This window comes from Eleutherodactylus coqui, chromosome 7 (assembly GCF_035609145.1).
Source record: "Eleutherodactylus coqui strain aEleCoq1 chromosome 7, aEleCoq1.hap1, whole genome shotgun sequence".
In the NCBI taxonomy this organism is placed as follows: Eukaryota; Metazoa; Chordata; class Amphibia; order Anura; family Eleutherodactylidae; genus Eleutherodactylus; species Eleutherodactylus coqui.
Window position 1 is genome coordinate 184,494,254 of NC_089843.1, and position 21,299 is coordinate 184,515,552.

Here is a 21,299-nt window from a genome sequence, read left to right on the forward strand (position 1 = left end):
TCCAGCCTTTGTTTGAACACTTCCATTGAAGGAGAACTCACCACCTCCCGTGGTAACCTGTTCCACTCTCATTAATCACCCTCACTGTGAAATAGTTTCTAATATCTAATCTGTCTCTTCTCCCTTTCAGTTTCATCCCATTGCTTCTAAGCCTTTCCTTGTACAAATGAGAATAGGGCTCATCCCTTTGCACCTTTGCCTGGTTAGTCAAAAACTCACCTCGAGTCTACCTAGGCTCTGTAGCAGGTTTTAACTCTACCAATAATTTAAGGGGCTGATGTTTTAGTAAGTTGAATACATGTTACTAAATATTGGCCTTATAATGCAGGGCAAAGTCTGGTAGGCTCAAGCTCCCAGACAACCTCTGGTGTGCCAGAAGGCCAACTTCAAGTCTTGGTCTGTGGCCTTTCCATACAAACCTTGTAATCAGTCTTCAGCTTACAAGTAAAAAAAAAAAACAAAAAAAGGATCTAGGCAGACAATTCAAGTTTGACAGAAACAAGTCATGACTCCAGCTTACAAAAAGAACTGTTTTATTTAAATAAAAATGTAATAAAATTAGACACTATGGAAAATTTATTTAAAATATTAAAATAAATATTTTATAAATAAAAATATACAAGAGGCAGCTTTCTTCACATTTCAGGCTGTGGCAGTGCTTTTATACAAATCCAGAGGCAATCTAGAAAAAACAAAACCAATATATGACCAATGACATTTTACTTAATACAATATTACTTACATCAAATATCAGGACAAGGGGAAAAACAAAAACACAACATCCAATATACCAAACATTCAGCTCCTCATCTCAAACCTAAATACGTTTCAGGATGATTTATGACCATTTGTTAATCATGTAGGGAAAGCTCAGTGAAATCTCAACACCAAAGATTGCAGTATAAGGCCAGAACCCTATCACTGCCATTTCACATATTACATTGCAGTACAATAGCCAGTTCAGCTGCTTTTTCTGGCCATCTTTACTGATAACGCTACACCAAGCAGTCCCAGGAGGGATCAATTGCCTAGAAGTTAGAAGTATTCCCATGTACTGTAGAAACCAAAGACCAGCCCATGCTCAACAAGGACCGCTACAAGTGCTGAAATATATGCTTGTACAGGACAGCACTGTTCTACATTAGGATCAATATGTACAGCCTGTAGAAGACCAATGTGCTGTAGGATTGGTGTTTATTGCCCTGTATGAGGGGAAATATCTGTATATATGCCTATAAGCATCCATCCGCTTCCTAAAGCGGCAAATCTGTTCTGCAGTGTTGTACAGCGAGTATTGATTTCTGTACTCACTTCTGTCAGACATCTTCACTTCCATTTTCGTGTCCCAATCTTTTGGTTTCTTCTGCTTCACAATCATAGGAGGAATATTTCCTTCTTGTGCTGAAGAGACAAAGTGTCAACGTTAGGAGAAATAGACAATGCTGTAACACTTATTGGTTTGTTCTACAACAATGCAACCAACACCATTCTTAGGGGGTTTAGACTTTTAGACTAATAAGGTACATTACAGATGTGCTGCTACAATCAAGGATTTAAGATAAGGTTGGTGAGGAAGAACTAAGAAATCAAGAATAGGGGGGGGCACAACAAGTTGGATGGGGGAAGGGGGGGGGGTGGAAGTCAGAAGCAAGTTCTTTTCGTTTGTTTTATTAATAAACCAAAATTAGTGGATGCTGAGAACAAACTTCCAGCAGAGGTGGTTGGAAAGTCAGCAGCATGGCAGACTAGATGAAATGTGCATTTAAGTATTGCAGTCAAGTAATTACATGACTCCAGGCTATATGAAGCCATTATATTTTGATCTATATTATGGCCTGTTCTTGTCACATTTGGCCATATTGTTGAAACATCCATAGGTTTACAATGGTATTCAGGCCAGCAAACACTTTTAAAAAGTCTGCCCTACTGAAATGCAGCATCCATCTTACACAATGAAACAGATGTTAAGGGAACTTTTTTTTTTTAAACAAAATTTAAGCCTAAGATTTGAACAGGAAGAAAAACATTGCGTGAACGTTTCCTCATTAACCCTTTCCAATCCACTGTCTGACGACATTATGATTTAAGGCTGTACAGCTCCGATGTTGGAAGACGTACTTCGGGGTTCTTACTGTATATTGCCAGCCTCTCTGCTGTCGGAGCCTATACAACATGTCACCTCATGCATTACTGGCTTTGGCCAGCATATAGGGCCGTTGTATAACGGCAGAAAAAGAGTAAACCCCCTAGGAAAACCAGGATACAAATTGGATTGGAAAGGGTTAATGGATATTTCAGTGGATCAGCAAAGTTGAATACTTACTGTACAACAATAATGATGATTATGGCTGTAATGCTGAGAGTTGATAGAAGAACTGCTATAACTGCCAATATTGCTGTTGTCGTCATGTCACGAGGATCTGTTGCCCCCAGTGTCAAGAATTTTTCTGCACACCTCTCACCATAGTAGTTTTCATGACACCTGTAAAGAATCTAGTATTAGTACTCTATTGACAGCTCAGGTAGTGACCAATACAGTTTAAGATTACCATTGTAAAACTCTTGTTAGAGCCAACCCTGCTGGGGGTCCTGGTGGCCATGCACCACGACCTCTATTGAATACAGAAAGGGTCCACAATAATTCAGGAGTGTGCACCTTCAATCATTTCAGAGATTGACTGTTCTTTTAATATATCCTAGTCAGCCATTTCTTGTATTAAGGAACCCTGAAGCTAACCAGTAAAGCTCCCACTACAGCGGTCCTGGACTAGATAACCTGCAATACTGGATTAGGTGAATACACCAATGCACAATGAGGCATATTCACACTTCTGTACTCAGTTGAATGACAAGTAATAGCCATATAGATCTCCAAACATGAGCAAGAGTGGAAGTTGATGTAACCAACAAGGTAATTTATGGGCCTATAACTGGCGATTTATGTTTTAAAAGGTTACACAAGACTAGGCTTGGATGGATTGATTTCACTACTCATTTGTGGCCTGTACCGAACAAGTTATTGCCACCAGTGAATATCTAATCACCACATACAGTCTTCATATGTCCTGTACATCACATGGGCCACACTTACTTGCATGAGACTTCTTGCGCACTTGCTAGGAATCTACACTTCCCATGGACACAGAAGTTCTTATGTGTAGTCTGGCAGGGGGTCTTTTTCTTCCTCTTTTCACCTTTCTTCTTTTTATCTGTCTTTTTCTTCTCCACATTTGTAACAGGCACATCTCCGTTAGCTGGATTGACCACAGCTTGTACTAGAAAGAAAAGCAGTTTATTAGCATATCGCAGGTTAGTCAAACACTACCCGAGTTTCACCCCGAGATGTACATGAATATAGTATCCCGAGTCAGCTTGTTGCTGATAAGTTGTTACAAAGTATCGGCATGACAAAGCTCCTTGGCAGCCATTCATTAATGGAGCGATGTGAAACCAGATCACACAATTAGCATTCCTGGACAGTTACCATACATATCACTATTTCAACTCAAATTTTTGTGCCATTCATTTGTCTACAATATAAGCCTCATTAATTAGTCACCAATTTCTATAACCACAACTGAGTCTACATGCTGCAGGTTTATGATGATTAACACAAGTTAACTAATCAGACATCTGGTTATAGCCAGTAACTTGAACAGCTTGATTGCACATTCTTTAATATTGTAGGTCATGTTAGTCAGAAGTATCACTTTTAGGAATGGGAGAAATTTTGTACAAAATATTTTGAGAAAAAAAAAAAAAAAGGCTGGGTGGACATCACTAGCTGTGAGCATTAGACATGCTTCACTACTGCAGAGAGTCACTCAGGTGATGCTTTACAATCAGATCTGATTAGAACTCACTTATTCAGCAGCAAAGGCTCCTTCAGGAAGTCCACTGGACATGTGAGTCTATGAGGACTAGCTACTGGAGGTTTATAGAGACTGTTGGCTACTCTGAGCCCTATAAAATAAGCTTAAGAGATCAAAGTAGTTGAAACAGAGTTTGGGAATAAGTTTTTAGACTTGTTCCCCACTGATGCAGTGCATTTCACAGTGTGTCGAGTAGTCCTCCTATTCTAATCCTATAGTGGGAGGACTACATAGCACGTGCCATGCAGTCGACTGGTTTCAGCACCGCCACTGGAGAAGGAAAGGAGGGAAAAAAAAAAAAAAGCTTACATCTGCAGATCACCTACTTTGAGCCAATAAGCTTAGGTTATAGGGCTTCAAATAGCTATCAGATTCCCTTTAAAAAGCACACAAAGGCCAGTTTCACATCTGCATCAGAACCTTCTGTCACAGAGCCGGCTGAACATATTAGCAGCGAAAAGTAGACAATCTTATTATAGTCTGACACTGTTCGGTTACCGCCCAGAGACAGAACCTTTCAGCCATGGGGATTCCCCTTTCCTGCTCCCTGAACAGAGAAAGAAAGTGGAATCCCCAATGAATGTCTGAAACCACCCTTAAAAGATAGTCAAGTGGTTTCATTTATCAATGTATATTTGCGTCAAAAACTTCTATTGTACGTTCAGTATGGGACATTGACAGTTGCTTTTTAGATGGCATATTATGCAGATGAACCAAGCCAGAAACTATGATACAGTCAGTAGATGTGTGACATGCAAGGATGACCCCAGTGCCAACGAAGGCGGAGAACAAGGTCTGGTGCTGACAATATACTTTTTGCTTAATTCAGTGTGCATATTCAATGCAAGCTCCATTGGGTTGTTAAGAAGTCACCGTCACTTCCATCAGTAGACTGCAATACATTCAGGACTATAAACTGCAGTAATCCCCTTTATCTACAGATGAGCTTCAGGAATTTTAGATTTATTTCTCAGAACAGAGATTTGGGCTTGTATGAGGGCACTGCTGTAAACACATAATACAGAGTCCATTCAACTTTGGCTGAAAGGTGATCCTATAAGTAAATACATGCAGTTTATGATGGGACCACCACCATGATGTGCTATAATGGGATTAAATAAACTAGCTCAACAGAAGTGTGCATCAAGCTCTAGACATCAGGGGTTGTGTGCTACATAAATGTGTGTTTAATGCTTCAGCCAGAGCTCATTGATATTTGGATTTATAACCCACAAGACTCGTGCAAGAGTGCAGATCTATTTAAATAAGATTCGAAGACTGACACATGGCATCCCAGATGCTGTGAGGTACTAAGTCTGGAGTTGTGATTCATTCCTGGCAGCACAAGAAACCTCTGCGATGTGTTTCTAGGCCCACACAAATAGATGGCAGACTTCACTTTGTGATAATTATACAAAACTCTGTAGTGACTACGTTGTCAGATCAGACATTGTAGGTGGGGTAGAATGAATCCTTAGTTGGCCACTTAAAAGTCTGATCCGCTGTAGGCATTTAAGTGACTTGTCACCTGCATAGTGCAACGGTAGTACCGAGCAGTGTCCACCACCAGATCAGACCTGACATTGTTTTATGCCACTTTTATACTTAGAAGAGATGGCAATGGATTCCCAGCATGGCACAACGCATTCACGAGTCATAAAGTGGTGCAGTAGGTTTAAAAGTGTGATGCTATGCCTGAACACCATGCTTTGTGCATTCACAGAGGGCTTCTCACAGAGAGAAGCAGATTTTGGCTTTGCAACTACGTGGCATGTTTGCATGGCTGAAATGGGTTTATGCCGTGTATTTTGCCCGTTCCCTAGTTTGTGTACATATTTGCGCGCACAAAAAAAAAAAATTCACACCAATTGTGGATATTTGCAGGTTTTCTACATATGTGCCCATGTGAAGGTAGCCATATAAGAAATCTCATATTGCATGGAGTATTACGGTCCCATTAAAGGGTATAGGCGATGCGTTCAGGAATGCGAAAAGATAGGACAAGCTATCATTTTTTTCCTGCACTGCAATGCAAGAAAACATCGCTCATTTATATAGGAGTCCATTCGAAAGAATGGGGTTCATATTTGAGCAAGGTTTGCGAATCTCGCAACACACCAAACTTGTGCGACATTCTCGTCCATGTGAAACCAGCCTATACCAGATGCATTTACACAAACCCAGTGATTTTAATAGGCTCTTGAGATGCACAAATGCACACAAGATAGCTCAGGTTATGTATTCTTCATGCAGTAACACATTGTATGGAAAAAAAAAAGAAAAAAAAAAAAAGTGCTCATGTGAATGAAGCCATTGGAATCACTGAGATCTACTCACTGCAAATTTTGCACACAAGTACACAAATGTAAACAGGTCCCAAAGTTACAGATGTCGGGGGACCCACTACAGTCCGTTATCAGTGTGTCCATCTTGGTACAAGCGACGACATGTACAGAACATATAGCATGTTGTAGATACAGATAACGGTCTACATACCACGTATGGCGTCGTCTACAGAGTAGCCGGAGGGGTCTTCATCAGTAATTTCATCTTCATCGTAATAGTCATAGTGAGCTTCATGTAAGTTTTCCAAACCAACGGAGACGCGATCGCCGACCCCAAACAACGTCACCTTGATTTCATGGTCCGTGGAATTCGTTACAGAACAACGTACGGTGTACCTGCATGCTGAAGATGTAAGAATGACAATTAAGTGGAGTCTGAGTCACCTCTTCCAGAAACTCACAAGATCCTCAGAAAGTATAAAATACATAGAATATGGTAATATTACTTAGACAGATTAGAAAATAGTGAAGTCAAGTTATCAGCATGAAAGATTCAGGGATGGATAGGGTTAATCAGCGGGAATTGATTTTGCCTGATCAAACATTACTCATCAGATAACTATGGCAGACTTCATTCACAAAGCCATCAGTAACCTGCAACTACTTCACAGCGGGACAAGCAGGGACTTGTTACAGCTTCCGCCTACAGACAAAATAGTCCGAAATCTAACAGGGAACAGAGCCAATGACAGAATGCAGCGTGTGACCGGTATTAATAACCATCCAGAGTGCCAGTGACCAGCAGCCAAAAACATTCTGGCTTACGGATTACCTGCGGACCGGACCCCTACTGATCAGTATGTAAGGGGCTGTGAATACAGCCGGACTGAGTATTTTCCTTTATTTAGACTCATTCACACCAGAGGGTGTTACATCTCTGGAGCAGAGGGGGAAGTTTAAAAAGTTTTGAGGGTGGGATGGGTGTGTAGTTATCCATCATTGATTTCAATGGGGTTTTAAAAACACAGGAGTCATTAGCTTTCCATTTACAAAAAGGATGGCCAGCTCAGAGGAAGTGGTGACAGGAGGATCAGCTCCATAAACAAGCAATGACACAATCACTATACAAGAATGTATTCACGCAGGTGAGCGTCACACGCGAGTGCTGTCTGGTAGTGATACATTAATTTCAGGGGGGGGGGGGGGGGGGGTGTTATTCACAGGAAATAGTTTTTTTTTCCTCTTGTCAGAGGGAAGAATTAAAAAAAAAAAAAAAAAAGATAATACACACACACCTCGTTCATGACCATTGTGTGCCATGCGAGCCACAATTACTAGGAGGTAGTACTTGCGATTTTTACATGCACAAATTATATACATTTTTTAAATAATATCACAAGCTGTTAGATGCAACACTTTAAAAGCAAGAACATTGTGCTCATGTCCAAAAGTCAGAACTTTACAATTGCAATGATCAAGCCAAGTATCCCATGGGAATGCCCCCCAACTCACAGGTGTCACAACCAACAAGCCACCAGCCCTCCACAACAGGTGATCAGATCCAACCCCTTACAGGTATGATCACACATGACAGATCAGGTGCTCCTTAGTAATGGGCATTGGTTTACCCACTTATTGCAATTAAATAAGTACAAGAAAAAGTGACAGTTTGCAGTCCGCTGCTCCAGAGCACCTGCCCACAGGTAACAGGCATAAAGCCACTATACTGGACATAGTAAATGGCCATTCATAAAGTAGTAATGCTGCTAGAAGAGGACCAGAAGGTGATGAAACAAGTCCGTGTAGAGCTGCACTTACCCAGAAGCCCCAGCACTAAGATGCTGTACAGTACGGACCGCTGCGAGGACATACCGGCGTTCAGCAGAGTCTCAGATTAGACTGAGCTAGAGGTGCCGCCGCTATTTATAGCGCTCTGGCAGGGCGGGTCACATGACGAGCGACTGACGTGCCGGAAGCTCCTGCGTACTGCAGCTCCTTGCCCTGACTGTGGAATGTCTTGGAGCAGCGTCCCCGTGAGGGGCTCCATGCTTCACTATGGCGGAGCTCACCCCACAGTGACGGCCAGTACAAGCCCAGCATGATGAAGGGGAGCAGGTTCACCCTGTCACCTCAGCGTGCATGTGCTGGTGCTGATAATGCGGTTACCATACAGCCACATACAGTTATACGCGCCCGCTACCTTACAATCTTCTCTTCAGGTTTTCCTGCGATGTATTAAAATTAGGCAAAAATTATCAGCTTTTTGTAAAAAAAAAAATTAATTAAAATGAATAATCTGATTTTCTCCTTGCAGCCGCGGCAGCAGGCGCCGTGTCAGGATGTCCGCACTTGTGTGCTAACTGCCAGCTTTACTGGTGCTCACTTCATGTGCGAATGCACTGGCGCCTTCATGGCCATTACAGGCTCACCTGACAAACAGATGCCATCCGGCCGCTGAGCTGAATGCACATGCGCTTTCCCAGCCATTACTCGCAGGGTTGCCTGACTCCAGACACGGAGATGAATACGCATGTGCTTTGGTGGCAATTACTTGCAGGGTCACCTGACATCAGATGTCGTCCAGCCACTGAGCTGCATGCGCATGCGTTTTCATGGATATTTCTCACAGGATCACCTGACATTAGATGCCTTCCGTCCGCTGAGATGAATGCACTGCACTTTCATGGTCATTACTCAGAGTCACCTGACATCCAATGCTGTCCAGCTGCAGGACTGAATGCGCATGCATTTAAGCAACTGAACCGAATTAATTCATTGCAGTAATTGTAGATTTTGCAGTAAATGCCGCCTCGATAACCACACGTGGATGTTTGCTGCAGAATTTGCCACATTTACTGTAATGTGTGAACCTACTCCTAAGGACAAGCAGCTGCTGGGCTCTATGTGATAGGTCAAACCTGCCATGATGCAGCCACTTTCCACTTGAGTGGAGTCTAGGAGTTCTGCCATAAATGCTGGAATTACCTCATTCTGCCCCCCAAAAGATATAATGCTCCTTTGTGCCCACAGTAATAGCGCCTCTTATTGTGCACTCACACAGCAGTGATACCCACTTTGTGCAGCAAACTACAAAGCCCCAATGTAATAAAGTGATACTGGTAAATTCACCCATCTTTGTGGGTCAGCAATTTTCCCTGGTATCTGCACACTCTGATATGAGAAACGTTGGCTGGAATAGAGCAGACGTTCAAGTGTGTATCCTGAGAAGCTCATCGGTATTTACACCTGTCGGGGGTGGCGGTCTTTGATCTCCTCTGCTCCTTTTGAGACAAGCAAGGAAGCCCTTGTTGCATGCTAACAAAATTAGTCATTTGCTGGAAAATTCCATTGTCCCCATACTCATCTAATCCACCTTCTCAAAGACTTACCACTGCCATGAGACAAAGGAGAAATTAATAAATGGGGTTATAAGTAATCAGAAGCCAGGTATATCTTCGAAACCGGGAGCATTCTACAAATATAACACATTCACTCCCGTTGCACTTTCCAAGACACAAGGGATCGCACACCTGCTAGACTAATAACCCTCTACATATGGTGTCTGATATCCGTGTCTGATATCTAATCATTGGTAAATTCATGCTTGACAATATGGCTGAAATATTAAATCAAAACTGCGGGTAATATGACTTAAAAACGACACGTCGAGTTGGGTGCTCTCATACAGAACAAAAATTTAGTGATTAAAAAAATCTGATAAAAGGGGCAAGAGCTACTGTTTTGGAGTGTAATCTCATCCATGTTGGACGACATCCAGACTTATAGAAAACTAAGGTATGATCCCACTAGTCAATGTCATACTAAATTGAAAAAAATATTGTTGGAAGGTAAAAGCATGGGAGTCATGACTGAAAAGAATCAGAGCACTGGCATAACTATAGGGGATGCAGGGGATACGGTTGCACCCGGGCCCATAGGGCCTCTCTTCTCCATATTGGGAGCCCAGTACTATGAATAAAGCACTATAGTTCGGGGCCCTTTTACAGTTTTGCATTGGGGCCCAGGAACTTCAAGTTACGCCTCTGCCTTAAGGGGTTAAGAGAAGTTGAGGGAACCCAAGATACACCTTTGCACCCGGGCCCAGGAGCCTTTAGCTACGTCCCTGAATCAGAGTATCTACTTCCTGAAGATTCTCTAACCCCTTGATACTACAGGACGTACATTTAGGTCCTGGAGGTTCAGGGGTTCGCATGGAAGGGAATCGTGGATCAATCCCACTCCATGCAATGCGGTTGCTGGCTGTTTCTTACAGGTGACACCCGCCCACAACAGCTCTGATCAGTATTGCCATTGATCAGAGCTGTTAATCCTTTAATTGCCGCTGTCAATTCTGATGACGGAATTTAAATGCCTCGATCAATGTTCAGCTGTTCCGAATGCCCCCCACGATAAGATTGCAATGAGCCGTGCAGCCTTCTGTAAACCCCCATGGCTGCCATTACAGATTGCCTGTCAGATTGCGGTATAATGTAATGATAATGACATTACATTATACTGCAGAAGGGATCAAACCATCGCTGTGAGGACAAGTACTAAAAAAAAATTTAAAAATTGTTTAAAAAAGTTCTATTAATTATTAAAAAAAATAAAATGCACTGAATGTTTAAAACAAAACCTTTTGCCATACTTATATTTAAAAAATCTAAAAAAAACCCCCAAAATATATTGGCATCGTTGCGTCCATAAGTCCGATCCATAAAAGTAAGGCATTATCTACCCAACGCAGTGAATGTCGTCAGAAAAAAGAAACAATGCCAGAATTGCACTTTTTTGTCACCCCATTTCCAAGGAAAAATGTGATAAAAAGCGATCAAAAAGTCGTATACAATCTAAAATGGTACCAATAGAAATGACACAATGTCCTGCAAAAAATGAACCCTTGCACAACAATGTCGATAGAAAAATGAAAAAGCTCTGGCTGTCAGAAGATGGCAGCAGAAAATGAGTGAAAAAAAACTTTTGAAAAAAAGACCAGCAGTACAGCAAAAAAAAAAACTATATAAATTTGGCATTGTAGTAATCGTACTGACCCATAGAATAAAGTTATTGTGTCATTTTTGCTGTAGTGCGTACGCTCTAGAAACAAGAACTCCCCCAAATATGGCGGAATTTAGTTTTCTTACCATTTCAGTACATTATATCAGGGGTCCCCAACTCCAGTCCTCAGGGACCACCAACAGGTCATGTTTTCAGGATCTCCTATGGTAAGAACACCCATGGCAATGGCTCAGGCACTGACAATAATTACATCACCTGTGCAACACTGAGGAGATCCTGAAAACATGACCTGTTGGCGGTCCCTGAGGACTGGAGTTGGGGAACACTGCATTATATGGTACATTAAATTCTACCAGTGAAAAATACAACTCATCCTGCAAAAAACAAGCCCTTCAACATCTATGTGGATGGATAAATAGAAGAGTTATGATTTTTTTTAAAGTGGGGAAGAAAAACTGAAAATGGAAAAAAAGGGGTCAATGTCCAATTTTTATGGACTACCTAATTTACAGAAGGGAGTTTTTTCTTCCTCCCTTGCATCCCATAGTAGCAGGCACTGCTTCCCTCAATGAGAGGCTCAGTGCCTGGGTAGATGAAACTTTGCAACCTCTAGTTCTACGTATTCCAGGATACTTAAGTGATGGTAAGGATGTGTTTTCGTTATCCCGTCACTCATCGTCATCTTTCAGCGTGTTGAAAGACGACGATGAGCCTTATCAGGGATTCGCAGCGGGATACAGCTGATACTATTGTTTCAGCTGTATTCCGTCCCTGATAACAGACTCAGTATGAAGAACAGAGCGGTCCAACTCTGTTCTCCATACCTGGCACGGAGCGCTCGGCTGTATAACAGCCGGGCTTTCCATGCAGAAAACATCTGGATGCAGAAGACAAGCGGGGACACCCCGCTTTTCTTCTGCATCCTCTGCTCCAAGCGCTCTGCTGTATAACAGCCGGGCACTCGGAGCTGGGAACAGCTCGATGCAGAAGAGAAGCGGGAACATCCCGCTTGTCTTCTGCATCCTCTGCTCAGAGCGCTTGGCTGTATAACAGCCGGGCACTCGGAGCGGGGAACAGCTGGATGCAGAAGACTGGCGGGGACACCCTGCTTGTCTTCTGCACCCTCCGCTGGCAGCGCTGTAAATGACACAACGAATATCCCTCAACAGTCGCTTGAGAGACATCTTTTGTGCGATAATCGTTGTGTCTAAATGGGCCTTTAGCTGTGATCAGGAAAGCAGTGTCTTGCAAAATGTGTCTTAGGACATTGTGTTACATGGTACCTTCATTATGTGATTTTATATATTTTTTTAAATAAAGAGGATTCATTTATGTAATCGGCATTTCTTCAGTATCTTGTGATTTTGCCATCTGACTCATAGCTAGCCTGTGCATCTAGGAATCTTCTATGTTGCTACTCTGTGGAAACATGGCATTTTAACCAGACAAGTGTTTCTATGTATGCATTGTGTTACGACCAGCGGGTGTGGACCCACTGTGCCAACTAACTGATTTGGGGACTTTGGGCCAGACTTAAGGGTGTTATCCCGACAGGTGCCTGGTATTCACCCTTTAACTCTTGTACAGGGATCTGGCCTTCGCTGAGGGAAAGCAAACAAGCCGCTACCTCCTGGAACAGTCCCAGTGTAGTTGTCAGCTGACCCACGAGGGTCAGCGACACTGGTGCAACGCAGCATAAGACAGGGCAAAGCGCACACTTAGGACCTGGTCCAGTGTCGTGGCTGACAGCGTACAAACGGGATTCAGGTCACAAGTCTGAGGGTCGGGGCAGGCAGAGTTAAAAAAAATACAGGTATCGGTTCCAAGGGTCAGGGCAGGCAGATTTAAAGCAAATTCAAATAAAAAGTCCAAGGTTAGATTAATGGAAATCAGAAACAGAATACCTTCACTGGGAGCAAGAAACAAACTAACTCCAATACTTGGGCAAGGAGGAGACTCCCCAATGCAGCTAAATAGGAAGGTAATAGCCAATTACCCTGCAGCTGGGCTGAGAGCACTGAGAAGTATTACCTCATACAGTGCTGATGGAAAGTACGCAGCACTGGGAAGAATTAACTTCTGCAGTGCTGATGGAAAGTAAATGGCTAAAGACTATTTATACAGGAGAAGAGGGGCGACGCCCACATCTGCCTGGAATAGTGAGAGGACAGCTGCCCTGGGTAATTGGCCTAACACATTACATACTTAAAACATGGGAGCAAGTTTACAAAATATTTTACGCCAGTTTCTGGCATATAATAGAAGTACATTTTTGTGCAAACTTGTATTTCTGCAAAAATGTTCTACTTTTATCCTTTATACACCAGCCCACCATTTCTTTTTTTAAGTTGGCAGGGCTTTCTGGAGGGGGCAGTGCATATTTATATACAAGTCAGACCTGGCGTACATTTCTGTCTAGGCACACAGAGCTAACTGGGATGCACCAAATATTTGAAGAAGCGTCTACCTATCTATGTGTTCAGTGCACCATACGCCCAAGAAAACTGTACTAGCGCAGAAAATGCTGAGCTTAGTAAATTTTTTCCCATGCTGTCTCCTGACATTTCATGATTAGAGATGAGCGACCGTACTTGCTAAGGCAAACAACTCGAGCGAGTAGTGCTTTATGCGAGTACCTGCCCGCTCTTCTCTAAAGATTCGGGTACCAGCGCGGGAGAGCGGTGAGTTGCGGGAGTGAGGAGCGAGGGGGAGAGAGGGAGAGAGAGATCTCTCTTCCGTTCCTCCCCGCTCTCCCCGGCACTCCCCGCCCCCCGCTGCCCACCCGAATCTTTAGAGACGAGCAGGCAGGTACTCGCATAAGGCACTACTCGCTCGAGTAGTTTGCCTTAGCGAGTACGCTCGCTCATCTCTATTCATGATGCATCACAATAAGGATCATAGATTGATGCGTCTAACCCTCATAGAGTGAATCAATTATAGCGAATTTTCAAAATTTCGAACAATGGATTTGGATTTATAGGTTGGACACTTCAACTCCCAAATGTCTTAATGAAGTACTTGGGGCAGATAAAACATCCCTTTTTATTCCTCCCAGACGACAGAACAATACATACGATGTTTCGACTCAATGAGTCGTGTGTACTGTTCTGTCGTCTGGGAGGAATAAGACCTCCCTCACACTGGCGTTTGCAACGCTGCGTTTACTGCAGATTACCCCTGGTTTCAGCAGCGCTGGCATGCACAGCTGAAAATGCAGTCAAGGCTGCTGATAAAAAAAAAAAGAAATCAATACTCACCTAGCAGGTGAAGCTGCTATCCCCAGCGCCTGTGTTGGGACCTTGTGAAGCCAGCAGATTGCTGTGATTGGCTGAGTCAGCTGATTGACAGATGGCTGAGCCAATCAGAGCCAGCGCTGGGTGTGAAAGTTCCTCTGAAGGCTGATAAGTCCCGAGAGCGCCGCTGGGGTATGCGACATCACCTGCAAGGGGAGTATTGATTTTTTACTTTTTTTTTACTCAGGCAGGGTAGCAAGGGTGTTTAGCGCTGCCAAAAGCGTGGTACCAAGTTGTGCTGTGTTTTTGGCAGCGCTGAAGCCGCTGCCCATTCATTTCAAAGGGCAATGCATGGCGGAAAACGGCCAATTCAAGATGTGACAAAAGCGGGCATGGAGGCTCTAGTACCTTGTTGTACTGCTTCTAGCTTGGATACAAGATGTGACACAGACGGGCTTGTAGGCTCTAGTACCCTTTTGGATACAAGATGTGATATGCGTGGACATGGAGACATACAGATTCTGTATGGTATCTTGGGGCATATCGGTCCACATTTGCTGTAACTGAGCCTCTAGATTGTGCAAACTGATAGGCTAATGAAGTTGGCATCCCAGATGGTCCCCTTTTCATGTCCTACTGCCGATAAATCTGCCGACCAGGCGGGCTATGGAAGTGTGACAATGTTGTGAAGATATTCCTGTGTCCCCCTTGTGTTTGCAGACAAGCACTATCCTGCTGGACAATGCCTCTTGGAAGCTGCCATGTGAGGAACACATGTGGCTGCAGGATGTCCTGAACATATCCCTGAGCTGTCATTGTCCCGCATACTGCTACTAGGGGTAACTGACTGTCATATACGATGGTCTCCCAGAAAATCACACATGGAAGCAGTAACCATGGCAAAGGCAGGATTGAGGTGCTCACTTATAGGTCTTCAGACACAAACAAGCTTGTCGTCAGTGCCCAAACTAAACCTGGATTCGTTGCTGAAGACAACCAGGTTCCACAGCATAGCAGTCCATTTAAGTCGTCCATGGCACTACTCCAAACGACATTGGCTGTCAAAAGCAGTACACGTAATGGTCAATGAGAGACCAAATGTCCTTCAGCCAAGTGCCTGGAAATGGTTCCAACAGACGCAGGGGTGAACCGATGGCATCACTTGTCTCTGGATGGCAGAAAATGAAAACGCTTTTGCTGCTTGTGCTTGTTGGACAATCAGACGATCCTCTTAACAGGTGGTCTGTTGAGGGCATCATGAGCCCGGTTGCTGTGCGGCTCTCACAGATCCACTGGTCCTAACGTCTCCTAACAGTCTGGACAGAACGGCCCCGGTGGTGGGCAGTTTGTTGATACGACCATCCAGCTTCTCACCTTCCAATAATGCGCCCCTCTCAAACTCTGTTACCTGGGTGAAATCTCTTTGATTGCAACTTAGGGATATGTCTAGTTTTCAACCAGCGGAAAAAAAGATCACTACCCACAAGTATGAGAGCCTTATTATAGTCCAAGGGTGGAAGCACTTTTAGGGCCCCAGGTGGAAAGACTGTTCATCTAATCACACCACAACTGCAATCATTTGCAGATCTTCTGCTTTTGTAGAGATAGTCACACTTGCTGATGATCAAGTAACAATGGGATTCGATTAGCAGAACCTGAGTGCTACTTACCTTCTTGCATCATAGAGTGATAGCTCTATCCCTGCCCTGCATTGAGAGAACCGTCACTCTATATGATGCAGGCAGGGAGAAGCTGGCACGGCGCCACCCCCATGACTCGGAGCTCCGTTCTGTCTATGCCACGAATGTGTGTTTATTCTAAAACGCTACAGCATATCAGAATAAAACATACATTGGCGCAATGTGCATACTTGTCTGCCCATGGTGCCAATGTGCATGCATGCTGCCCATGGTTCAGACAAGTATGAACCTGCTAACAGGTTCCATTTAAATGAGAAGCCATCAAACCTCACTACCAGCTCTTACACCTATGTGTGCACTGCAATCATTATTCATTTACAACTACTATCACAAGCACATTAAACACCACAGTGGGAGTGAATGACATAAGAGATAGCTATGCTACAGTCATAGTAAATGGGTGTGCATATTTATGACAGATTTATAGCACTCTGCTATGTGTAAGTGTAGTATTCATAGTATAACATCACTGTGACCAATAAGCTGTTATCAGCAATAGAACTTGAAAGCCTGAATTTTCTAACATCTAAAGCGGTAGTTTTTCTTTTGAGAATGCCTCCTAGTGCTTAGACCATTACTCACATAGTGCAATTACAGGGATGTTTTCAAATATGTGATCAATTTCCACTTTTTAATATGACATCAGTAGGATCAGCCCTGACGGCCCAGACGAAAGCTTAGAGCTGAATTTAATACCTTTTTTTTGTGCCTACAATTTCTCCCCAAGGGAAGCTGTTTAGTAAGAAGTACCAGACATTCCCTCACTTCTCCCTCAGAATGGGAACATCATTATCAATAACTATAGTTTTTTAACATTTCTATATCTGGAAAGATTGGATGGAGAAATGTAGCTCTGCAAAATAATTCAAGGTTTGTAGGAAGCTTTGTGATAGTAACTAGAGATGAGCCAAAGATTCGGGGGGCGTCAGGGGAGAACGGGGTGAACGGAGGGGAGATCTCTCTCCCCCCCCCCACTCCCTCCTGCTCACTCCCGCAACTCACCGCTCACCCCTGCCGGCCCCCGAATCTTTTCGGACGAGCAGGCATGTACTTGAAAATGGCAATACTCGATCGAGTAATTTGCCTTAACGAGTACGCTCGCTCATCTCTAATAGTAACCTCTCTGAAAACTGTAATGACTGCTATTAATGACTATTTTCTAAAACAAAAAAAGTTTGGTATCGTGTTAGCCAGTAGAGCAGTTCCATGTGTGTACGGTACAGTCTGGTATCCTCCATTAGGTGAAAACTTGTTCTACTGGCTAACACGGTTCTAAACTTTTTTCGTTTTACCTAATGGAGTATACCAGAATGTACCGTATACAAAATGAACTGCTCTACTGACTATTGGCATATGTTACCAATGAAGGAGATCAATGTAACTGTTTCCACTTAAGGCTCATGTACATGACAGAATCCTGTACACAGAGCTTGTATGGCAGTGCACAGGGGCTGTAGAGATTTTTAGTGCTCTGCTGTACACGTTTCATTGTATGCTGTGTGTATGGAACTATTCCCCACTAATGGCCGTGCCTCTAGCCAATGGTGGATTATAATAGAGGTAGTAGGGGCTGCCACTTGAGGACTAAGGCTCCAGGGGGGCCCCTGTTAGTAATCCGCCACTAGTACATCTGTACAGGGCATAGTTGTGGAATTATGCTGAAATAAAAATAAACAGCCATATTCACCTATTTTGCTTCTCCTACTCCTGGCCTCCACAGTCTGTGCCATTAGTTCCCAGCTTGCTTAGAGATAGATTGATCAAGTGAAAAAAACACATGACTGCTAGTCCTTCAAAAAAGCTAAGGCCAGGAATAGCCATAGCATTATCATTACCTGAAAGTCATTGTGCGAACAATGCGACAGACTACTGGGAGTGGGAGTGGGAGGAGCGATGCAGGTGAGTATAGTTGTTTTTTATTTTAGTGTCTGCAACAAGCATTTCTACTAAATGGGGGCATGAGTGGTAATGGGGAATTATTATTAAACAGGGCCATGATGGAAATGATTATTAAACTGGGCATTATAATTAAATGGGGTCATGTGGACATTATAATTAAATGCGGGTATGGGGGGTATTATTACTTAAAGGAGGCCATGACGGACATTATTACTGAGTGGGGAGAAAAAAGGCATTATTACTGATTAGGGGCCTTTTACCTGTATGAGGTGCACTAAAATTGGCAATTACTGTGTGAGGCCTACAGGGAGCACAAAAAGGGAAATACTATTACTGTGTGGGGCACTATGGGTGGCATTATTACAATCTGGGGCTCTATGGAGGTGTAGAAGTTTCAAAAACGAAGCCAGGTGGTTGGAAAACTAAGGAATCGAAGATGTCCAAGTCAAATTCTGCAGAGACAAATTTTGGCTGGAAGAAGACATCATGGTGGTCTGGGCTGAACGGAGAAGATAAGGAAAAGTGAACGACTCCAGTTAGAGGGGATGTCACTTGTGAACACTGGATAAGTTAGTACTGTAAACACGTACAAGATCTGCAGAGTGTTTGTGTAGAGCTACTATCTACTGCTATATGGCCACTGTATAGGAGGTAATATTTGGCTTTATATAATGTGTTCTTTTTCCAATGTGGATTTTGATGCAGATTCATAGCAGATTTCATACCTGCAGTTGAAGGGGGTGAAGTCTGTTGTGGATCTGCATAAAAAAACCTGCATCAAATGGTGTCAGTGCTGCCATTCCAATCCCAGCAGTTCCTGCAGCATTTATGGACTAGTTCATTGTTCAAATGATTGCCTTCAGTGAACAATGAATCAATAATTTGCTTCAGCGGCCATGTGCCATTCATGCAGGCATGAATGCTGAGACCAGTGATTGGCTGCAATGGTTAAGTGAATGATGAAGTGAACTGTAAACACTACAGATGCTGTTGGGACTGGGAATATTTTACTAGGGGTGAGGGTGATGGCAGATTGTGTATTTGTGTGGCCTAAATTGTGTGAACAGCTCTGGGCCTTTGGTCCATTAATCCTTCACTGCCTCTAACTCAGAATACCGCTGTTCATATGAAGTTAGATGAATCATGTCATGATTTTTTCTCTTTTAGCTGCCAACAGAATCCAACCTACATATTAAATTGTATGCATGCAGTATAGCGCTATTATAACTTTGTACAAAACAGTCTTAATATGCCTGTGTACATGAGCACTAATAGTGATACCATTTGCCTAAACTGATTTCCATGGCAATGTGACATGGTGGAGGAAGACAAACAGGTGGCACCTGTATGGGGTGCAATGTTTGACGTAGCATTTGAAGTGACACTTCTGTCCTTACCTGTAGAAAATAACATTTGGAGGTCTTCCATTGCATGATGGTGTAGTACAATGTATACTCAAGTCAAGCATATCAGAAAAAGCATAATAGAAGCAGCAAATGTCCAGGTGGATCTCATTCAAGTCTTGACTTATTGGAGGTTCATCGTTGAAATGACCAGCATGACTCCTAGATGCAGTTGGGTCTGTTGTTTGCTTTGATTTTCATAATATTCCTCAGTCTGCCTTGGAACAAAATCTTTTACTACTGTAAGACTGAGAACCGCTGTGCAAGTGAGACAAAATGTCAGGGATCAAACCTGGGATCTCCTGTACTCCAGTCAGTAGCTCTCCCTGCTGAACCATCCAGCCCTATGGACAATTCCCCTGCATACCTTTTGCCTTGTTCCCAGATCCTACTAACCCAGTCCCTGTTCTAGTTTTGTCCAAGTCCTGATTAGGCCCACTATAAAATCCTGGTCCTGCAACTCCCTCAGTGCATGATTATTATGCCCCACTACTAACCTGCTCCTCTTACAAACAACTGAGACCTTGCGTTATCGACCTCTGGCTTTCCTCTCTACAACGCTACCCATTTCCTCCCTTATACTGCGAACTGAGACCTACTCTTGCCAACTCCTGGCTCTCTCCTGACTACTCTGTGGACCTGCCTGGCTACTACACCCGCAACTCCAACACAGTGCCTGAAACGCTATACAAAAGCTAATAGCTAAGTTCAAGTAGCAGTTTGATTGCTATCATTACCCTAAGAACTGATGTCTGGTTTGTTATGACAACCCATAGTATCCACCCAATAGAGTTGTTCTCTTAGTAGGACTTTGAACTCAAGTTATTGCGCAAGGTGTTTCCACTGCAGTGGAAATGAATAGAGATGAGCGAGCACCAAAATGCAACGGATAGGGCAGGCGAGGGGCTACATGTTGGGCTGCATCTCAAGTTCACAGGTCCCACTATTAAGCCACAATACCGGCAAGAGTGGGCCCCCCCCCCCCCTCCCAACAACTTTTACTTCTGAAAAGCCCTCATTAGCATGGCATACCTTAGCTAAGCACCACACTACCTCCAACAAAGCACAATCACTGCCTGCATGACACTCCGCTGTCACTTCTCCTGGGTTACATGCTGCCCAACCCCCCCGCACGACAGTGTCCACAGCGTACACCAAATTGTCCCTGCCCAGCCTTCAGCTGCCCTCATGCCACGCCACCCTCATGTCTATTTATAAGTGCATCTGCCAGAGGAAAAGCAGGCACACATTGCAGATGGTTGGCATGGCTAGGCAGCGACCCTCTTTAAAAGGGGCGGGGCGATAGCCCACAATGCTGTACAGAAGCAATGAGAAATCCAATCCTGTGCCACCTCCATCTGGAGCTGCACACGTGGGCATAGCAATGGGGAACCTATGTGCCACACACTATTCATTCTGTCAAGGTGTCTGCATGCCCCAGTCAGACCGCGGTTTTTTATAAATAGTCACAGCCAGGTCCAACTCCGCAATGGGAATTACATGTGCACCCACAGCATGGGTGGCTCCCTGGAACCCACCGGCGGTACATAAATATATCCCATTGCAGTGCCCTACTCAGCAGAGTTAACGTCAGATACAATACAGGTGGGCTTCGGCCCACATTGCATGCCCCAGTCAGACTGGTAATATGTACCTTAACAGTAACCTCGTTGGTGGTAATGTGGTGGTGACTGCGGACGTGGTAGCGCGGTTTTATGTAGTTGGTTTTCGGAATGTGGCCAGGATTAAGTGGGCCGTGGCGGGGGGATGGTGGTGGTGCTCTCTTGTTGTGTCGTTAAAGGTGAAATTCTTGGACTGCCACCAGACGGACCAATGCAAAGGTATTTGCCAAGAATGTTTTCATTGTTGGAGGAGGAGGGGGATGTTT

The 21,299-nt window shown here is 43.7% G+C and overlaps 1 protein-coding gene across 1 annotated transcript; it reads right to left on the bottom strand.

Annotated features, from left to right (window-relative positions):
• Positions 1 to 516: 516 nt before the first annotated feature.
• On the bottom strand, positions 517 to 8,040 carry AREG (amphiregulin). Its single transcript, XM_066574081.1, has 6 exons — positions 7,976 to 8,040; positions 6,369 to 6,560; positions 3,092 to 3,275; positions 2,324 to 2,482; positions 1,312 to 1,401; positions 517 to 682 (listed from the first exon to the last, which is right to left on the bottom strand). Exons 1-5 carry the CDS (start codon positions 8,025 to 8,027, stop codon positions 1,317 to 1,319), a joined length of 672 nt encoding a protein of 223 aa, XP_066430178.1. The 5' UTR covers positions 8,028 to 8,040; the 3' UTR covers positions 517 to 682; positions 1,312 to 1,316.
• Positions 8,041 to 21,299: the final 13,259 nt, after the last annotated feature.